General features: G+C 41.0%; 1 protein-coding gene across 2 annotated transcripts in view; it reads right to left on the reverse strand.

The window, feature by feature from the left end:
* Positions 1–255: 255 nt before the first annotated feature.
* The window catches only part of SATB2 (SATB homeobox 2), a 193,752-nt gene continuing 174,566 nt past the window's right edge, over positions 256–19,441 (reverse strand). For both annotated transcript variants that reach the window (XM_040440087.1, XM_040440086.1), the window contains one exon: positions 256–1,486. In XM_040440087.1, the coding sequence (XP_040296021.1) occupies positions 1,025–1,486 (462 nt within the window). In that variant the 3' untranslated portion in view covers positions 256–1,024. The remainder of the gene's footprint in view (positions 1,487–19,441) is intronic.

The raw sequence follows: 19,441 nt of genomic DNA on the forward strand, positions 1-19,441 counted from the left end.
GGACCATTTGACACTTTGAAACTCCACAATCCCACCTCTATAGGTGTCCTACTTTAACTGTGTTTTGCTTTGTGACATATACTCCTTGAGAAAAAAAATAACACTTGTAGGTGTAAAAATGAATAAAATGAATAGTAAAGGATATCAAATGTTATTTTACTATGTATTTCATCACTTCAATGACAGAGAACAAAACAATTCCCCCACTGCTGCTTACAGAACAGAATCACGTGCTTTACACCACTGTTGCTGATGTTTAAGCATGAACAACTTTTTGATGCATTTGTAATATTATATATTTTTATTGCATTTTTTTTAAGTTTTACTTTCAAACACATACCTTTAAATAAAAGTTATCCACCATGCGGCCAGAACAAAAAGCAGAGACTAAGAAAAAACATAAATCAAGAATAAACACAAGAAAAATAAAAAGAAACATGGAAAAAAATAACCACTCAATGAGAGCAAGCAGTCTGTTGAGGAGGAAACCTAAAGCTTCTCACTGCACAGTGGTATTAATACATAGGCCAGTCTTTTTTTCTTTCTTTTTTTTCTGTAAGAAACTCATTTCACAGTCTATATGTTCGGAATGAAATGTTTGCTTCCCATGCATCATCGGTATGTATGCATGTGTGTTGGTACACATGCTATATGCATAGCAAGTATACCACACAGGCACACACCTCTATGAGTGTATATACAAATATGCATACATAAATACACATATATGTATACCTAGATATATAAATACTTTCCTTCATTGATTTTATCAATCTTGAGGTCCTGTAATTTGCTTAAATCATCACTGTAAGTGCAAGATGATTGAAGATATAGTTTTTACCAGTTCTCTTCCAGTCAGATGTCCACACTCAAGTGTAAAGGCAAGTTTTCAAGAGAGCAATACAAAAAAACTTTTGTGTTCCCCACTCTCGGAGAAGGGATTGAACATTACAACAAGTAATAAAAGTGATTTTCTCTTGCACATCTGTATTGCTGTTGTTGTTTATGATGACAGTAAGTTTTATTATCTCTGATCCACCTCGGATAAATTAGCCTTGGCATGTCCACTGCTTTCCTCCCTCTGTTCTACTGTATACATTTCCTCCATGCCTTCTTCGCTGTCATTCTCTTCTGATTCAGTCAGAAGCTCCTCATCTTTGTATTCAGCCACATCCACTGCTATGCCCAGATGCTCTTTGAGTATACCATGGTGTTTGACGTGGTAACGCTGGTTCTGGAAAAATTTGATGATGGTGTGTTTAGGCAGATCTAACTGAGCTGAGAGTGTGTGGATAGCTTCTTGGTCTGGGTAGAGGCCCACGTCATGGATGAAGCTCTGTAGGATGCCTAGTGCTTCTAATGAAATTTTGGTTCGAGACCTTGGCTTTTTGGTACAGCTGTCTTCTGATGGAGGTGGGACTGATGGGGTCTCTTCTTTTGGAGGTAAGCTCTCTTTGGCTTGTTGGGCTTGTTGTCCCAGTAGTACCTGTTGAAATAAGATATTTTCATTTTAAACGATACTTTGATAGAATTCAAGACAGTTACGTTAATAGGACATATATAATTACATAAGTTAATACAAGTTGATAGACTTTCATTTATTTTTCTTTTCATACACAAATAATATATATGGTGCTACTTTTACATACTGATTACAGATGAGCGAATTTCTTGAAATTAGTTTCGAGTTCGATTTGCACACGCCTGTTATCTAATCTGAATAAATTTGACCCAAATCCAAAGTGCATGAATTGCCCTGAGAAGTCATGTATGACACCCTGAGGTCTCCTTTTTGACTGTATCTAACCCCTCTTTACCACTCTTTAAATCCAAGACAACATTAGTAAGGTCTGAGTGACAAATGGTCTTAAAAACACACCCCATGGTCGGATATTTTTTACTTAAAAAGGTCCAAAAATGATCCCGTTTTTGGTAGCCTACTTGTCTGTCTTCTGATATGTAAAATGATGGCCGCCCTTTTGAATCGCAAATGTTTTGAAAATGAAGTCTTGAGAATGAAAATGTATTGCAAAAGATTTGGATTCACCAGAATTTGAATTTTTGGAGTAAATTCTTAGCAAATTCAATAAATTTTGAATCAATTTGGTTATCCATACTACTGACATGATTCTGCCTTAGCAGACAAGTACCTTGTGTGATCTAATTGCTTTTTTCTTAACTACTGTTTCCTTGGGAGTCTACAACTGAGGCATTCCAGTAGAGCAGAGCACATAAAAACCTTCTTGCCAGTGAAGTATTGTACTCATTCCCTGATATAATCAACCACTATTAATAAAACATGTGAGTAGGAAAGAGTATCGGCTTGTTTGCTAAAAGTTGACTACATTAGATAAAGCGTCTCGCCTTCAATCTGTGTGTTCAAATATGTTTTGAAGGGGAGAATGGAAACCAGCTGGAACCCATGTGTAAAATATAATGGTCACTGCCTGCAGGGAAGGAAGTGAGATATTGAATGAACGAGTTTAGGAAAGTATATAATGTAGTGTATCATTATGGCAGTGATCTGGATTACATGTAATAAGCACTAGTTTAGTGGTATTTTTCTATCAGACCAGGAATTAATAAGGAGCTTGAAGGGGTTACTGACACATTGTGTGACCAAAGCCTCGGAGGTATTTCCCATTGTTTTCGACAGGAGCATATGAGTACAGTTCAGGTGACCAAGAATGTGCGTGTCCAGCAAAACCAATGTCTGGAAAACTTTTAGATTTGTGAGTCCTAAATTGTACTTGGTTTTGGCTAGACATCAGACATAAATGGTCATTCCCTGGCAGATTTTGTCTACAATGACACACGTCATGGTGGTCGTCTGGTGAAATATGCCACCATCAATAAAAACAGGAACCAGAATCTGTTGTCAGATTTTGTGTACTGTACAATGGAACTAAAGCCACATAATGGTTTTTACTTTTAGGCTGCATGCTTTCTGAATTTTCATGGTGACACTACAGAATAATAGTTATGTCTACCCCAAGTAAAACAGTTTGACAATGCATTACCTAAATTAGAAACATTCAGTATTATAAAGATGTACATTAATATTTAAACATATATGTTAACTTTTCATCATGCTTAAAGGGATTGTTCAAGATTAGAAAAGGGATTAGTTTTTTTCCCAGTTACAGCACCACATCTACGAGTTCCATCTGTTATTTCATTTCAGCTCCTTTTGACTGTGGATAAGCTGCAATACCAAATACAGCCCATGGACAGATGTGGCGCTGTTTCTAGACAAAAATAGATCCTTTTCCTAATCCTAAAAACACAGTTAAGTGATATTTATAAAGAATGTATACTCAGAACAGTATATTAAAGGGCTACTCCCACCTGGGACATTGATGGTATATCGCTTGGATATGTAATCAATATCAGATACAGTCAGGTCCATAAATATTGGGACATCGACACAATTCTAACATTTTTGGCTCTATACACCACCACAATGGATTTGAAATGAAACAAACAAGATGTGCTTTAACTGCAGACTGTCAGCTTTAGTGTGAGGGTATTTATATACATATCAGGTGAACGGTGTAGGAATTACAACAGTTTGCATATGTGCCTCCCACTTGTTAAGGAACCAAAAGTAATGGGACAGTTGGCTTCTCAGCTGTTCCATGGCCAGGTGTGTGTTATTCCCTCATTATCCCAATGACAATGAGCAGATAAAAGGTCCAGAGTTCATTTCAAGTGTGCTATTTGCATTTGGAATCTGTTGCTGTCAACTCTCAAGATGAGATCCAAAGAGCTGTCACTATCAGTGAAGCAAGCCATCATTAGGCTGAAAAAACAAAACAAACCTATCAGAGAGATAGAAAAAACATTAGGCGTGGCCAAAACAACTGTTTGGAACATTCTTAAACATAAGGAATGCACCGGTGAGCTCAGCAACACCAAAGACCCGGAAAACCACGGAAAACAACTGTGGTGGATGACCAAAGAATTCTTTCCCTGGTGAAGAAAACACCCTTCACAACAGTTGGCCAGATCAAGAACACTCTCCAGGAGGTAGGTGTATGTTTGTCAAAGTCAACAATCAAGAGAAGACTTCACCAGAGTGAATACAGAGGGTTCACCACAAGATGTAAACCATTGGTGAGCCTCAAAAACAGGAAGGCCAGATTAGAGTTTTCCAAACGACATCTAAAAAAGCCTTCACAGTTCTGGAACAACATCCTATGGACAGATGAGACCAAGATCAACTTGTACTAAAGTTATGGAAAGAGAAGAGTATGGAGAAGGAAAGGAACTGCTCATAATCCTAAGCATACCACCTCATCAGTGAAGCATGGGGATGGTAGTGTCATGGCGTGGGCATGTATGGCTGCCAATGGAACTGGTTCTCTTGTATTTATTGATGATGTGACTGCTGACAAAAGCAGCAGGATGAATTCTGAAGTGTTTCGGGCAATATTATCTGCTCATAATTAGCCAAATGCTTCAGAACTCATTGGACGGCGCTTCACAGTGCAGATGGACAATGACCCAAAGCATACTTCAAAAGCAACTGAAGAGTTTTTTAAGGGGAAAGAAGTGGAATGTTATGCAATGGCCAAGTCAATCACCTGACCTGAATCCGATTGAGCATGTATTTCACTTGCTGAAGACAAAACTGAAGGGAAAATGCCCCAAGAACAAGCAGGAACCGAAGACAGTTGCAGTAGAGGCCTGGCAGAGCATCACCAGGGATGAAACCCAGCGTCTGGTGATGTCTATGCGTTCCAGACTTCAGGATTTGCAACCAAGTATTAAAAAAGAGAAAGCTTGATTTATAATTGATATTATGTCCCATTACTTTTGGTTTCCTAACAAGTGGGAGGCACATATGCAAACTGTTGTAATTCCTACACCATTCACCTGATTTATCTGTAAATACCCTCAAATCAAAGCTGACAGTCTGCAGTTAAAGCACATCTTGTTTGTTTCATTCCAAATCCATTGTGGTAGAGTATAGAGTCACAAATGTTAAAATTGTGTTGATGTCCCAATATTTATGGACCTGACTGTAGATGTGAGCCCCATGTCTGGACCCACTGCTATCCCAGAATGGAACCTCCAAACAAAATCAGCCAGGCATGCGCAGCCACCCTCTGTTCACCACTAGAGATGAGCAAATTTAAGCTGACGAAGTCGAATTAGTTCCAAATGTCAGAAAAAAATTGATTCTGAACGAATGCGAATTTCCTCGCGCTTCATAGTAACAAATCACAATTTTTCCTAACATGGTGGCTTGCCGGCTACAATGGCGGCTACACGTGTGAGGATATGGGGCAAGGAACTCTGGGAAGGCTGGATGACCCATAATGCCATGCATGCAGCCAATCAGCAGCCAGCCAGCCCGGTGATGTCACAGCCCTATAAATACGGCGGCCATCTTAGAGTCTGCCATTCACTATTGTACTTTGTTCAAGGAACAGACGTGTATGCAGGCGCTAGGGAGTGTGAAAGAAAAACTAATTGTAAAAAAAAAAAAGAGGAAAGAAGCGATTTACTAATGCAGGGAAAGGATAGTGAGAGGAATCATTTCATAGGCAGGGAGAGATGTGTGCAGATGCTAGGAAGAGTCATAGGAAAATCCTCATTGTAGAAAAAAAGGTGCAGGGAAACATTGCTTGGGGATCCAGATAGTCTCATAATACAGCTCTGTCATTCCAGCAATTAGTTATTGGGGTGCAAGTGCTATGTTGAAAAGCCTTTAGTGGCTTTTATCTCTGGAAAAAGATAAATATATACGCAGGTCACTTTTGCTGTTAACTGCGCTGATATCATTTAGTGGCCTATTTCAATACAGTACGAGAAATATTTACGCAGGTCACTTTTGTTGTAATTTGCACTAAAAGCGTTTATTGCCATATTTCTAGAGAAAAAGCTAAAAATAGAGTTCATATATACACAGTTTACTTTTGCTGTTATTTACACTGAAATCATTTTGTTGCCCATTTCAAATCCTTTAGTTGCATATCTCAGTAAAAAAATATATTTGGCGCTTTTAGGGGTGTTTTAATTAGCTTTTAATTTATTTAGTTCAGTTAAAAGTGTGTCAGACAGAGAAGTGCCAGGCCCTGCACAGGGGAGTGTCAGAGGCGTAAATGATTCTGGCGCAGGCACAGGTCGCAGCAGAGTAAGTGGGCCTGGCAGCAGGGGTTTCTTTCTGAGGCCTCAGGTCCACATATCAGCTAGCGGTCATGTCTTGACTAGCAACCCAGCGGTTCTTGATTGGTTGACTGGATCTTCGTCTGAAGTGACAGCAGCACCAGCAGCCTGAGTCTAGAGTCGCTGATGAGCAGTTTTCTTCACCTGCATGGTAAAGAAACTACTCACCAGCAGCAGCAGGTAGACCTGGAGCAGGACCTGAACCAGGAGGTGGTGGCATACTTGGACAGCACCCTGCCAGCCATCATAGAAGATCTGCTGGACTACTGAGCAGCCAAACTAGATTTGTGGCCGCAACTGGCAGAGTTTGCCCTGGAAAAGCTGCCCTGCTCGGCCAGTAGTGTGGCATCAGAGCGGGTGTTTAGTGCGACGGGGGCCATAGTTACCCCAAGAAGAACTCGCCTATCCACCCAAAACGTGTAGAAACTTACTTTTGTCAAGCTGACCAAGATGACTCAGGCGTGGATCAGCCAGGATTTCCACCCACAAATGCCTGATGCATCAGATTATCAGGCATGCTCAACCTGCGGCCCTCCAGCTGTTGTAAAACTACAACTCCCACAATGCCCTGTTGTAAGCTGATAGCTGTAGGCTGTTCAGGCATGCTGGGAGTTGTAGGTTTGCAACAGCTGGAGGGCCGCAGGTTGAGCATGCCTGGATTAGATCATCCATCTCCACACTATGTCACCGTGCCACTCTGTGGTATCATGCTGCTGCTGCTGTTGCTGCCATGTCTACATTATGTCACCATGCCACTCTGTGGCCTCCTGTTGCTGCCATCTCCACACTATGTCACCGTGACACTTTGTGGCCTCCTGATGCTGACCTGTATGGTCGCATCAGAATTGGCTTATGATTTGGTAGCCAAAAGGAGTGGGTACAAAACACAGAAGACATGCAAATATTACTTTCACGTGTCATCTCTGTTTTAGATCCACTCCTGTTTTTTTGGGCATTACCAATACTCATGGATTACTGGATTACTGAGCAAATGCTGACCGAGTAAAGTCGTATGCTCCACTGACAGGATCCGTTTTTTGGTGGTTATTGTTCTGATGGATCAGAGGAAGGGCAAAATAATCAGTGACTTCCACACAAACTTACTGCTGACACCCTCTCCACTCTGTCGGGGGGCTCTACTTATATAAGCGTTTAATAGAACAGGTTCTGTAGACATCTATGTGGAATCAGCTGACGAGGGTGTAAAAGGACTGCGCTTCTTCTTGGCACTAACATCGACCTGTAAGGCTGAGTTCATACTTGAGTTATTTGGTCAGTTTTGGTCCCGTGACTGCCCTAATAAGTGAAGTGTGCAGGGATTCTAAGAGCGACGCCTGTCATCTGCATGTCATATGGACTCACAGTATTATTTCACTACCACAGCAGACTCCCTATGCATGTCACTTCAAGGCACAGTGTTCTACACCCATATAAAGGCTCTATGCAGCCTGGAAATAGCCATTTTTTATCGAGATTCATTGTGAACATATTCGGATGGAAGCAAATTTTTGGGAAAATTCGGCGAACAGGCCGAATCGAATTTTTGAGAAGTTCGCTCATCTCTATTCACCACTATGGGTGTTTCAAAAATATTTTTTTAACTTCCATATAAATGAAAGGAGAGCAAGCCACACATGCACAATGCCCTCTCATTCACTGTAGATAAGAGCAGGTCCTAGAGGTGGGACCCACACCTAGCTGACATTGATGGGATATCCTAGCAATATGCCATCAATATCCTAGATAGGCCAGCCCCTTTAAAGGGAACCTGTCACATTGAACATGGTGTTTGAGCTGCAGGCAGCATTTTAAAGAGCAGGAAAAGCTGAGCAGATTGATATATAGTTTTATGAGAAAAGATTCAGTAAAACTAATATTTCATTTATTTAAATGCTCATTTACAGTCCAGGAGGCGGTCCTATCAGTGATTGACAGCCTGTGTATACAGAGATAGCTGTCAATCACTTTATAGGACCGCCTACTGGACTGCAAAGCCCAGAATGGGCAGGAATTTAAATACATTTCAAGTTATACTGAAATTTTTCCAATAAAACTGCACTGAGCAAAAATATAAACTCAATACTTTTGGTTTTGCTCCCATTTTGCATCAGCTGAACTCAAAGATCTGAAACATTTTCTACATACACAAAAGACCCATTACTCTCAAATATTGTTCACAAATCTGTCTAAATCTGTGTTAGTGAGCACTTCTCCTTTGCCGAGATAACCCATCCCACCTCACAGGTGTGGCATATCAAGGTGCTGATTAGACAGCATGAATATTGCACAGGTGTGCCTTAGACTGCTCACAATAAAAGGCCACTCTGAAATGTGCAGTTTGATTACACAGCACAATGCCACAGATGTCGTAACATTTGAGGGAGCATGCAATTGGCATGCTGACTGCAGGAATGTCTACCAGAGCTGTTGGCCGTGCAATGAATGTTCATTTCTCTACCATAAGCCGTCTCCAAAGGCATTTCAGAGAATTTGGCAGTACATCCAACTGGCCTCACAACCACAGACCACGTGTAACCACACCAGCTCGGGACCTCCACATCCAGCATGTTCATCTCCATGATCGTCTGAGACCAGCCACCTGGACAGCTGCAGCAACAATCGGTTTGCATAACCAAAGAATTTCTGCACAAACTTCAGAAACCGTCTCAGGGAAGCTTATCTGCATGTTCGTTGTCCTCATTGGGGCCTGGACCGGACTACAGTTCGTCATCGTAACCGACTTGAGTGGGCAAATGCTCACAATCGATGCCGTCTAGCATGTTGTAGAGGATTTCTGTTCACGGATGAGTCCCGGTTTTCACTGTTCAGGGCAGATGGCAGACAGCGTGTGTGGCGTCGTGTGGGTGAGAGGTTTGCTGACGTCAACTTTGTGGATTGAGAGGCCCAAAGTGGCAGTTGGGTTATGGTATGGGCAGGCGTATGTTATGGACAACAAACACAGGTGCATTTTATTGATGGCATTTTGAATGCACAGAGATACTGTGACGAGATCCTGAGGCCCATTGTTGTGCCATTCATCCACGACCATCACCTCATGTTGCAGCATGATAATGCACGGCCCCATTTTGCAAGGATCTGTACACAATTCCTGGAAGCTGAAAACATCCCAGTTCTTGGATGGCCAGCATACTCACCGGACATGTCACCCATTGAGCATGTTTGGAATGCTCTGGATCGGCGTATACGACAGCGTGTTCCAGTTCCTGCCAATATTCTGCAACTTCGCACAGCTATTAAAGATGAGTGGACCAACATTCCACAGGCCACAATCAACAACCTGAACAACTCTATGCGACGGAGATGTGTTGCACTGCGTGAAAAAAATGGTGGCCACACCAGATACTGACAGTTTTTTTGACCCACCCCAGTAAGGAAAAACTGTGCACATTTCAGAGTGGCATTTATTGTGGCCAGTCTAAGGCACACCTGTGCAATATTCACCTTGATATGCGACACCTGTGAGGTGCGATGGATTATCTCGGCAAAGGAGAAGTGCTCACTAACACAGATTTAGACAGATTTGTGAACAACATTTAAGAGTAATAAGTCTTTTGTGTATGTAGAAAATGTTTCAGATCTTTGAATTCAGCTCATGCAAAATGGTAGCCCGAAAGTGTTGTGTTTATAGTTTTGCTCAGTGTATAGATCAATCTGCTCCGATCCTCCTGCTCTATAACATTCTGTCTGCAGATTACTTTGTGTTTTCGTGGTGATAGGTTCACGTTAAGCACCTTGAATGTGCTACAGTATAGGCAGCATAAAGAAGTATATTGTGCACATATATTTCAACAATTATTGTCATCATAGTGTAGAGCATGAAACTTAAAATACAAAAAATGTCACCAATGTGTTAAGGTAAAGTCTATAGTGGACCACTATAAGTGGATTTACTGTTGACCCCTGCTTACAGATACAGTATATGCATGGATATTATGTAACGGTAGCTCTATCAATCTTTTCCAACGCACAAAGCGAGAACAAACGACTAATACCAGAGAAGTGCCAAAAGACAACATTCTGGATGGTATGCAGCGTTTTGTACATGCAGAATAAAGGTGTAGTGGAGCATTGCCTCCTTACCAATGTGATTGAATGCCAGCAGGGGCGTAGCTATAGGGGGTGCAGAGGTAGCAGTCGTTACCGGACCCAGGAGCCTGAGGGGGCCCAAAGACCCTTGTGCCGCATATGAAGACAATGGTATTATAGAAATTGCATGCTATTCAAGTTACACCTCTGGCTAGAGGCAAGGGGTTAGGTCAAGAATTTGCCATGGGGGGGGGGAATGCCATTTCAATTTTTGCCCCATTTCCCTGCCCCTGGCCACAAAGCACTGAGAGAAGGGGGGCCCAAGCTGAACTCTTGCACCAGGGCCCATGAGCCTTTAGCTACGCCCCTGAATGCCAGATATATGTCTATGCTCAGTACAGAAAGGGCCTATGGCCAAGTTGATGGCTTAGCTGCTGCCTTTCTTTGTCCTATGAATGGAAACATGGACTATTAAAAGAAAAGTGACTATTATGCCACTGCTGTGAAGGTGGCATCTGTCTGACATCTGGCTACATGAAAGCTGTCTCTCATGAAGATGTTCTAATATAATATTCCCCAAATAGTAGCTCAATAGCTAAACATGACCCTCTTACTCCAGTTATGGGTGGCATGCAAAAACAGGAGTAAAAGGTCCAGACAAAAGTGTTATCTATCACGATGTACCAAATTTACCAAACAATATGCAAACAACAACAAATTGTGGCAAAGCAAACTCAAAGCAAAACTGACAAAGAGTTCTCCTCGTGATAAATTCCTGCATAGTCTTAAAGGGGTTGTCTAGTAAATGATACCATGTAGACAAAATAATTACAAGGCACGTACTAACATATTGTGATTGTCCATATTGCCTCCTTTGCTGGCTTGATTCACTTTTCCATCGCATTATACACTGCTCTTTTAAATAGGGTTACGGCCACCGCTGCAGCAAAGATACGAGTTGGCCGCGACAGGAGCTGCTGCGCATGTGCGCTCCCACGGTCCTGGCCACCAGAGAGGCCAGCACTTTTTGCTATAATGTGCAAGGGTGACCAACGCTGCTGGATTGCAGGGTGGTCGAAACCCCTGGATATGAGCAGTGTATAATGTGATGGAAAAATGCCATCATCAAGCCAGCAAAGGAGGCAATTTGCTGATGTGAGACAACCCCTTTGAAAGATAGCAGTGTTCGTTATTCTCATGTCCGCTCACAGCTCTTGTCTTTCTTCAAAACTCGGTTTTGTTCTAGAAGTAAAGTAAACTGCTTCGCTTGTAGCAGCCATACCCTATAACAGATATAGAACAGTATATGAACCTCCATCGTTGCTTAGAAGAAACCCTTTTAATTAAATCATAACTGTTAGAACACAGCAAACTTTATGACTATTGCTACAATGATAAAAGTGGAAAAATCCATGTGCGAGCTTGGTTAATCGCAACGATTCTCTAACTTTGGAGGTCAAATACCCATGAGAGTCTGCGTATTATTAAATAGAAGTATATATATATATTTACAAGAAGAAATTGTTGAGTACAGGTGTTACATTACATTTTTACTTCAGGCAGGTTTAATATTACTTTACTATTCTTTTTTCACGCTACTATTTCTCCTTGCGGGTTCTATCAGAGGGAAAAAAATAAAAACCACCGTCTTCAATATAAAAAGAGCGTGTCAGAGAAAATCAATAGCAGCGTGCAAAATGGTAGGAAGTCAGACATGGAAATATGTGTTCAATTTTATCCAGCCTTAGGTCCACTTTTCCTTTAATATTGTATATATTGCTCATGGCGACTGGTATATTGTTATAACACAACACTGGTTAATAATTGCTTTCCAACAAGTTTTTTTATGAAATAGAGAGGGTCTCAGAATAGATTGCTATCATTGTTTACTAGGGGTTAAAAGCGGACTAATCCTTTAAAACATGATAAATGTCTGTTATGCCATGACAATTAGGCGTAAACTACACCGAAGGGCAATTACACTACCAAAATCACCTATGGCCAATTAAATTATATTTTATACTGGACCTATGATCACTTTGCTCTACTTACCATGATTACGAGCATGATTGTGGACTGCCCAAAATTAATTAAAGGGGTTGTCCCAATGTAATAGCATGACAAAAACAAAAAAACAAAAAATCTATCACCTGTTTGATCCCCTGCTGCTCCCAGCACTGCTACTTCTAATGTATGTCCTCCTCTGTTTACTTGGCTGCTGCAGTGATGTTAGCCTTATACACATGTGACTGTTGCAGCCAATCACAGGCCTCAGTGACCTCATGCTGTATGCCAGTGAGACCAGTGATTGGCTGCAGTGCTCATGTGGGTCTATGGGCACGTCAAGTAGACAAAGACCAGGTGGCGACATTGAAGTAGTATCACTAGAATCAAAATGGCTAGTGAGTTGTTTTTTTTCCGCTTTGTTATCACAGTTGCAGCCTTTGGCCACATTCTTTATAAGTCGACAACCAAAAGTGGTGGCTGGGGAGGCAAACAGTATGAACACAATTAGCAAAATAAATAAACTCAACTTTGCTATTTCAGTAATTTAGTTAGTACAGTGTCGAAGTTCCCTGGGCCCACCCGAGGTAATGTTATCGCTGCATGCACAGGTCATATTACTGTATTTCTAAATAAGAGTAGATGGGTTATTTGTGAATAAGTCCATCCTAACCTTCTGGTTAGTAATTGACACACAAGTTAGAGCCAAATGGAGTTCTGTTGGGCTAAACTGATGTATTAGTGGTCCATAATTGTTTAAGGGCCCATCGTTGGATCCTCCGATGGGTCTGCGTTTGTAGTTAAGGTGATACATGTCATAGGCAAAAGGATGAACATGGTCACCCATCTACTTTGTTCTTTCATGTTCTGTAAGGTGGACTTAGAAAAAACAAATAATCGTTCTGATTATCAGAATTCCTGTGAACGCTCGTTATCGATAATCTGGCCATCTAAATGTGCCAATCAACCGATGAACGAGCGTTTTCTGTTTTTCGTACAGGCACCACTGATCATCGTTCCTAGGCAGCAGATCGTGCTGTCTAAGCAGTGATTGGCTGCTCAGAAACAGTGATTCTGTATGGGGGTGAGGGATTGCTATAGCGATCCCTCATCCTCATACTGTGAAGGAGATCTCGTTTACTGAGTGAGCAGCTGACTGTCGGGTAGGAACGCTTCCATCCTGACAATCCATCGGCCCGTCTAAACCTGACTTTAGAAGGCAGCACCAGGAATTTTTGAGTCGTCCACAACTGCTGTTATCACCTAAATTGTTCCCAAACTCATAAGGAGTCAACTGGTTAACACCAAGGGATTACAAGGTGTCTAGCGCAGCAGATGTCCCAAGTGGCTGGAAGCAGGGGGATAGCAACAAGCCCCTCTACCTTCGTCGGGGTATTTAAATATAGGGCTGCAAACTGAGATTTTCATATTAGCGTATTATACAAGTTTTATTATTCGGAAAAAAATAAACCAATATAAAATACAGTATTATAGACTTAGCCAAATACAGAAGCCTTGCCACAGGTCCGACTCACTACAGACATGAGAAGATTAAGGGCAAACAAAGTATGTATCTGATGTGAGGCCAGATTCCTGCCTTTAAGATGTCTACAGCATATTTAAAAGCAAAGATTACAATGGAGAATCACAAGTATCACAGCCCTATCATTTGTGTGGTAGAAGTCATTCAGATAAGTGTGGCCTCTGGTTAAAATGCTTTACTCCTTCTGCCCGCACTGGGCATATATAGTCTGACTGGTACTTTGGGACATCCTGAGTCCTGTCATTAGGAGAGCAGGCGTCTTGGGTATCCGTCAAGCTGGCCCGGTCTTTACACTGCCACGCTGGTAATTTTAACACCCCATAATCATACAAGTGACCAGTGGTGACCTGATGACTCCCCCCCCCCTCCCCCTTACAAGTATGTAATTGAGGGCACGGATATGAACTCTGCGACATGAAAAATAATTCCTGAAATCTGCAGAGGACCTCAATCCGCTAATAAGCCCTTTCACTAAAAATATGTTTTAAAATGGTCACTGAATTGGTAAAGTCATCAAAATCATTCTAAGCATATTATTTGCTCATGGGAACAAACATAGTTTTAGACCATTTGATGCCAGAATGACAAGAGCAAACAGTACAAATATAGCCCTCTATAGTATAGTAGGGTTTACATATGCTTTACTATGTAATTTCTTCAGCAAGCAGTAGCGTGTCTTTGAATTTTCTGGAAGACATTGGTAACTGAAGCCACAGGGGTCACGTGCAGCCAATCCTGCATTTCACCCTTTAGGATTTTTTTTTGTCTCAAGCTAATACAAAGGGAAGGACTGACCCTAGCAGCATCTAACCGGCTCCGCTCTCCTTCACTCCCCTTGTTCTTGCCTTCACCCTGCAAGCAGCTGTTTCTCAGTTTAGACAGTACCACAACCTGCCCCCATTGCTTCCTGAATGCCTTTGTAGCTTATCTAGATGTAATCTAGGTACACGGTGCAGAAATTAGAAAAACTAAATGCAGAAATTACGGAGGCTAAACACAAACCACACTCTTGGCGCTTATTGTAGATTAACCATTTCTAAACAGGCTGTGTTGGTCACTGTTAAAGTTACAATATTAACTTTCTGGAGATTGAAGAGATATGACAACTGCCAGCAATTTTTACAGCATTGTTTTGTGATATGGGGCTTTTAGAAGAGATTTACATGATAGACTTGCCTTTGGTGAACCCAAGCAAAGACATACGAGAGGAACTGTCACCACTGCTGACGTAAATACTTGTATTCCCCATGATATCACAATTCTGGAGCATCTTTTCACATAAGTCGTTGCTGTCGTTCCTCTGTTATACCTCCTGAATATTTATTAGTGCATTGACAACTAGGTGTTACTTTCCCTTTGTCAATGAGGTATTCCTCTACACGGACTGGCTCTGTCAATAGGGGTGTAGCTATAGGGGAAGCAGGGGAATTGCCTGCTTGGGGGCCCAGACTCAGAAAGGGCTCACCCAGGAGGATAAATAAAAGATTGTATCGTCAGGGCCCCCTCAAAAGCATTGTACAGTGACATTATATACAGTGGCAGTATATAAAGTGACATGACATACAATATATACAAATAGGGAGGATGCCGGGCCTCTTCTGAGAGCGCAATCTTGATTAGCCGCAGGAGAGGGGGGCTGGGGCGGGAGGGGTCCTGTTCAAAAATTTGCTGTAGGACCCAGTCATTTCTAGTTACGCTACTATAGTGTCAACATGGATTGGACAGTGTCACAGTATCGACACCTACCCCCTGGACTGGTAACACCTAGTTTCAATTTGTTTCTTAATCTCTTAGAGGAATAACAGGGGAATGGCATAACACAGGAGTTCACAAGAAAACACAATCCAGAATTGTTATATCATGAGAAATACAAACATTTCCAAAAGCAATCGTGTCAGGGTGGTGACAGGTCCTCTTTAAAGGGAGATTCCCAAATCTAACTTTATTTTCACACTTGAAAAGCTCTGATGATGCCCATGCAGGACTACAGGTGATTATTCATTCAGCTTCCCTTTGCATCATGCAGCCTACATCAGCCCATAGCCTGCCAACATACTACTGATTACATTTGTACAAAAGCCTGCTGTAGAAATCAGTAATGACATTGCTATTTGAGCAATCAGCAATCTATCTATCTATTTATCATATTATATACAGTATACATTTTATATACATTATATATATATATATTTTTTTTTATTTAATATATATTTACAGTATATATATATATATATATATATATATATTCTATTTAATATATATATATATATATATATATATATATATTAATATATATTTATATATACAAATGATAAGCATGAAGCAATGAAGCACAATGAAACTTGAATACCTGTATCAGTGGACCCAGCAGCTTTATAGGATATTTTTTTTTGTTTAAAAATCATCTAAATGATCATTAAATCTACTTTCCATTAAAAAAAATGAAACTCTAAGTGGCCTGCCAGAAATTGCCTTGCAGGGCACCCTGGCATATAAGGAGTTAAAGTGCTGTCATCCTTTTAGTGGGGAGCGCTAATGGTCCTACAAGAAGGTCGCCCTGCAATCTGCTGAAAGGTTTTGATTGAGAATGTTATTGAGCGACTCTGCATCACTCAGCTTCCTGTTTATTATATTTCATAGGTAGGGTAGGTGCCAAGACATTAAACTGCCAATAAACTATTAATACCGATTTCCTTCTGCTCCAGTCTTCATCACCAATGCAAATCTAGCCTGGCTAAGGACAGCACAATGGGGATGCAAATCTTAATGCTGACATTGAAATTTGCATTATTTGATCTTTCTGCCTTTCTCTTATACACTGGAGGCTCTCTCAGGGCTCCAGGAAAGAAAATATTCTCTGCACACAAATGTAGCCATGCTGCTTTGGAATTTGAACTAATAATGAATAATGATGTGTATTCAGAAAATGACAACACACACTGGAGCATGTTACAATTAGAGCCTGTTCATACAGTGTGTCGTGGCGTCGTGATGTGCCAGGTAACCGCACCGTCACCGTCGCATGTAAAAACAGTGTGCATGTGGTTTTTCCAAAACTTGTAGAAAGTCCTGTTAACAGTATCTTTTATTGTGATGGAAGTGTCGTATATACAACTACTATAGGGACGGCATGTGCTGTGCTAGATTATGAATTGCCATTAAAAGTTTTTTTGTATTTTTTTTGTTTTAACACACCCATGCTCTATCCCTTGCTATGTTTTCCCTTGCTAACTTCAGCAAATAAATAGCCAAAACCAGATCTCAGGGCATGGCTAGATGTGCACTTTTATTTTAGGCTACTTTCACACTTGCGTTCAGAGCGGATCCGTCTGGTGTCTGCACAGACGGATCCGCTCATATAATGCAGACTTGGGATCCGTTCAGAACGGATCCGTCTGCATTATATTGTAGAAAAAATTCCAAGTGTGAAAGTAGCTTCAGACGGATCCGTCCAGACTTTACATTGAAAGTCAATGGGGGACGGATCCGTTTGAAAATTGAGCCATATAGTGTCAAATTCAAACGGATCCGTCCCCATTGACTTACATTGTAAGTCTGGACGGATCCGTTTTCCTCCGCACGGCCAGGCGGACACCCGAACGCTGCAAGCAGCGTTCAGGTGTCCGCTTGCTGAGCGGAGGCTGAACGCTGCCAGACTGATGCATTCTGAGGAGATCCGCATCCACTCAGAATGCATTGGGGCAGTACGGATGCGTTCGGGGCCGCTTGTGAGACTCTTCAAACGGAGCTCACAAGTGGAACCCCGACGCTAGTGTGAAAGTAGCCTTAGAGACAGATCTCTACTCCTTAAAGAAATAGAAGTCTGTACAAATGGTGAGAAGTCTCAGTTTTAGGGATGTCTTTAATGAAAATGTTGATATCTAAAGCATACTTGCCATGTATATGTAAACTATAGCAATATATTTGGCCATTATCTGACTTGTATTTGGTATTTTATAGCAATTTCTCCTTTGTACTCTACATCTCTAATTCCCAGATGTCCCTGAACTGGTAAGTGGACACTAGCTGTAATGAAGTCTACCCTTAGGCTACAGATACAGACAGGAGATTCTGCTCCTTAACTATGTTACTTACTCAGAAGTAGCATATACGATATTTCATAGAAGTGCTGAACAGCACAGATGTGAATAAAGCACTTGGGTGAGATATAACACTTACTATTGGCAGCTGAATCATGCCTGTTTTATATCTGCCTTATTTACTGTTTTTCCTCTAGTCTCCATTAATGGAAAAGAAGTAAGCTGGCAGTCTGTCTCAGTCTCTCAAGTCGGAATTATCACAGAATTCAGAGAGAATGTTAGTTTTGGAAAGAGGGGATAGAAAGCTGATAAGTGGAAAACAAGGCATTTATTTTCTTTAAAATAGATTACAAAATGTCTAATATTATACAACTGATTTATGGAAAGTTGTGTGAAAAGACCATTTCCCTCAATTGTGTCCTTCTCCCATACCATGTAGATTGTAAGCCCTCACGGGCAGGGCCCTCTCTCCTTCTATACCAGTTTGTAACTCGTCTTGTTTATGCTTAGTGCAATTTTCTGTATTATTTATGTATACCCCTTTTCAGATGTACAGCGCTATGGAATGAATGGCGCTTTAATAATAAATAATAATAATAATTACCCTCAACAACCCCTTGGAATACTGACCTAAATAAAAAAAATGTTAATTCAAGATCCAATATGTAATATTAAAGTAATCATTAAAGACTCCAACCCCCTAGAAGTCATGGGTCAGGGCCAGAATAGGGGGGAGGACATCAGAGAGGTAAGGAGGGGGGGGGGTCACAGTTTATGGAACTAACAAAGCTAAACTGGAATCTTTTCAGCACCACAACCATATAATTCCCAAGACAGCGCGTTTACTACAAAATCTCTTTCTATAAAAGACTCTAGCAATTTTCCTGTTGATGAAAACATATAGGACCAGCATCAAAACAGTCCTAATGTATTTACTACAGGGTAAGGCAATTTAATTAAACTCTGTCGAGGAGAATTGTATTAATGGCTTCACATATAGGAATTTTAGCGAGCCAAGTTTATTTAGCAAATAGGAGCAAGGCTTTTGCAGACTGAAGCTATTTCACATTATGATGTGGCCTGTAGCTTTCTCATGCCAAGGAAAAACAGTTATGGTATTAGACGTGATTTTATTTATTGTGGATTTATTAACGCTTCCAAGCCACTGGGGGGAAATCTTCTCTTCCACTTCCAAAATGAGACTCATATGGCCCATATAGTTTGCTCAATATCTTAGCAGGGGGCTGGGTGAAATGAACTTGGTTAACCTTTGTCTCCAAGGAGCAGTACAAATATGAGGCTCTTCTGATTCATAAGACGTGGTTCTTGATATAAAATATTGTTTTAATTAACAATGATAATTAATCAGCGCCACACAAAAGAAGAATGCTTAACAAGTTTAACTAGATAAATTAACAGGCTGAAATAACGGAGTATGATTATAACAAAGCAGAGCCTATGCCTTTGACATTAAACTGGTTTAAAGGGGTTTTCCGAGATTTTTATACCTCGACCTATCCTTTGGATAGGTCATTAGTGATGAGCGGCAGGGGCAATATTCGAATTCACGATATTTTGCGAATATTTGGTAGAATATTCGTCATATATTTGCAAATTCACAAATTCAAGATAA

The sequence above is a fragment of the Bufo bufo genome, chromosome 7 (assembly GCF_905171765.1).
Source record: "Bufo bufo chromosome 7, aBufBuf1.1, whole genome shotgun sequence".
In the NCBI taxonomy this organism is placed as follows: domain Eukaryota; kingdom Metazoa; phylum Chordata; class Amphibia; order Anura; family Bufonidae; genus Bufo; species Bufo bufo.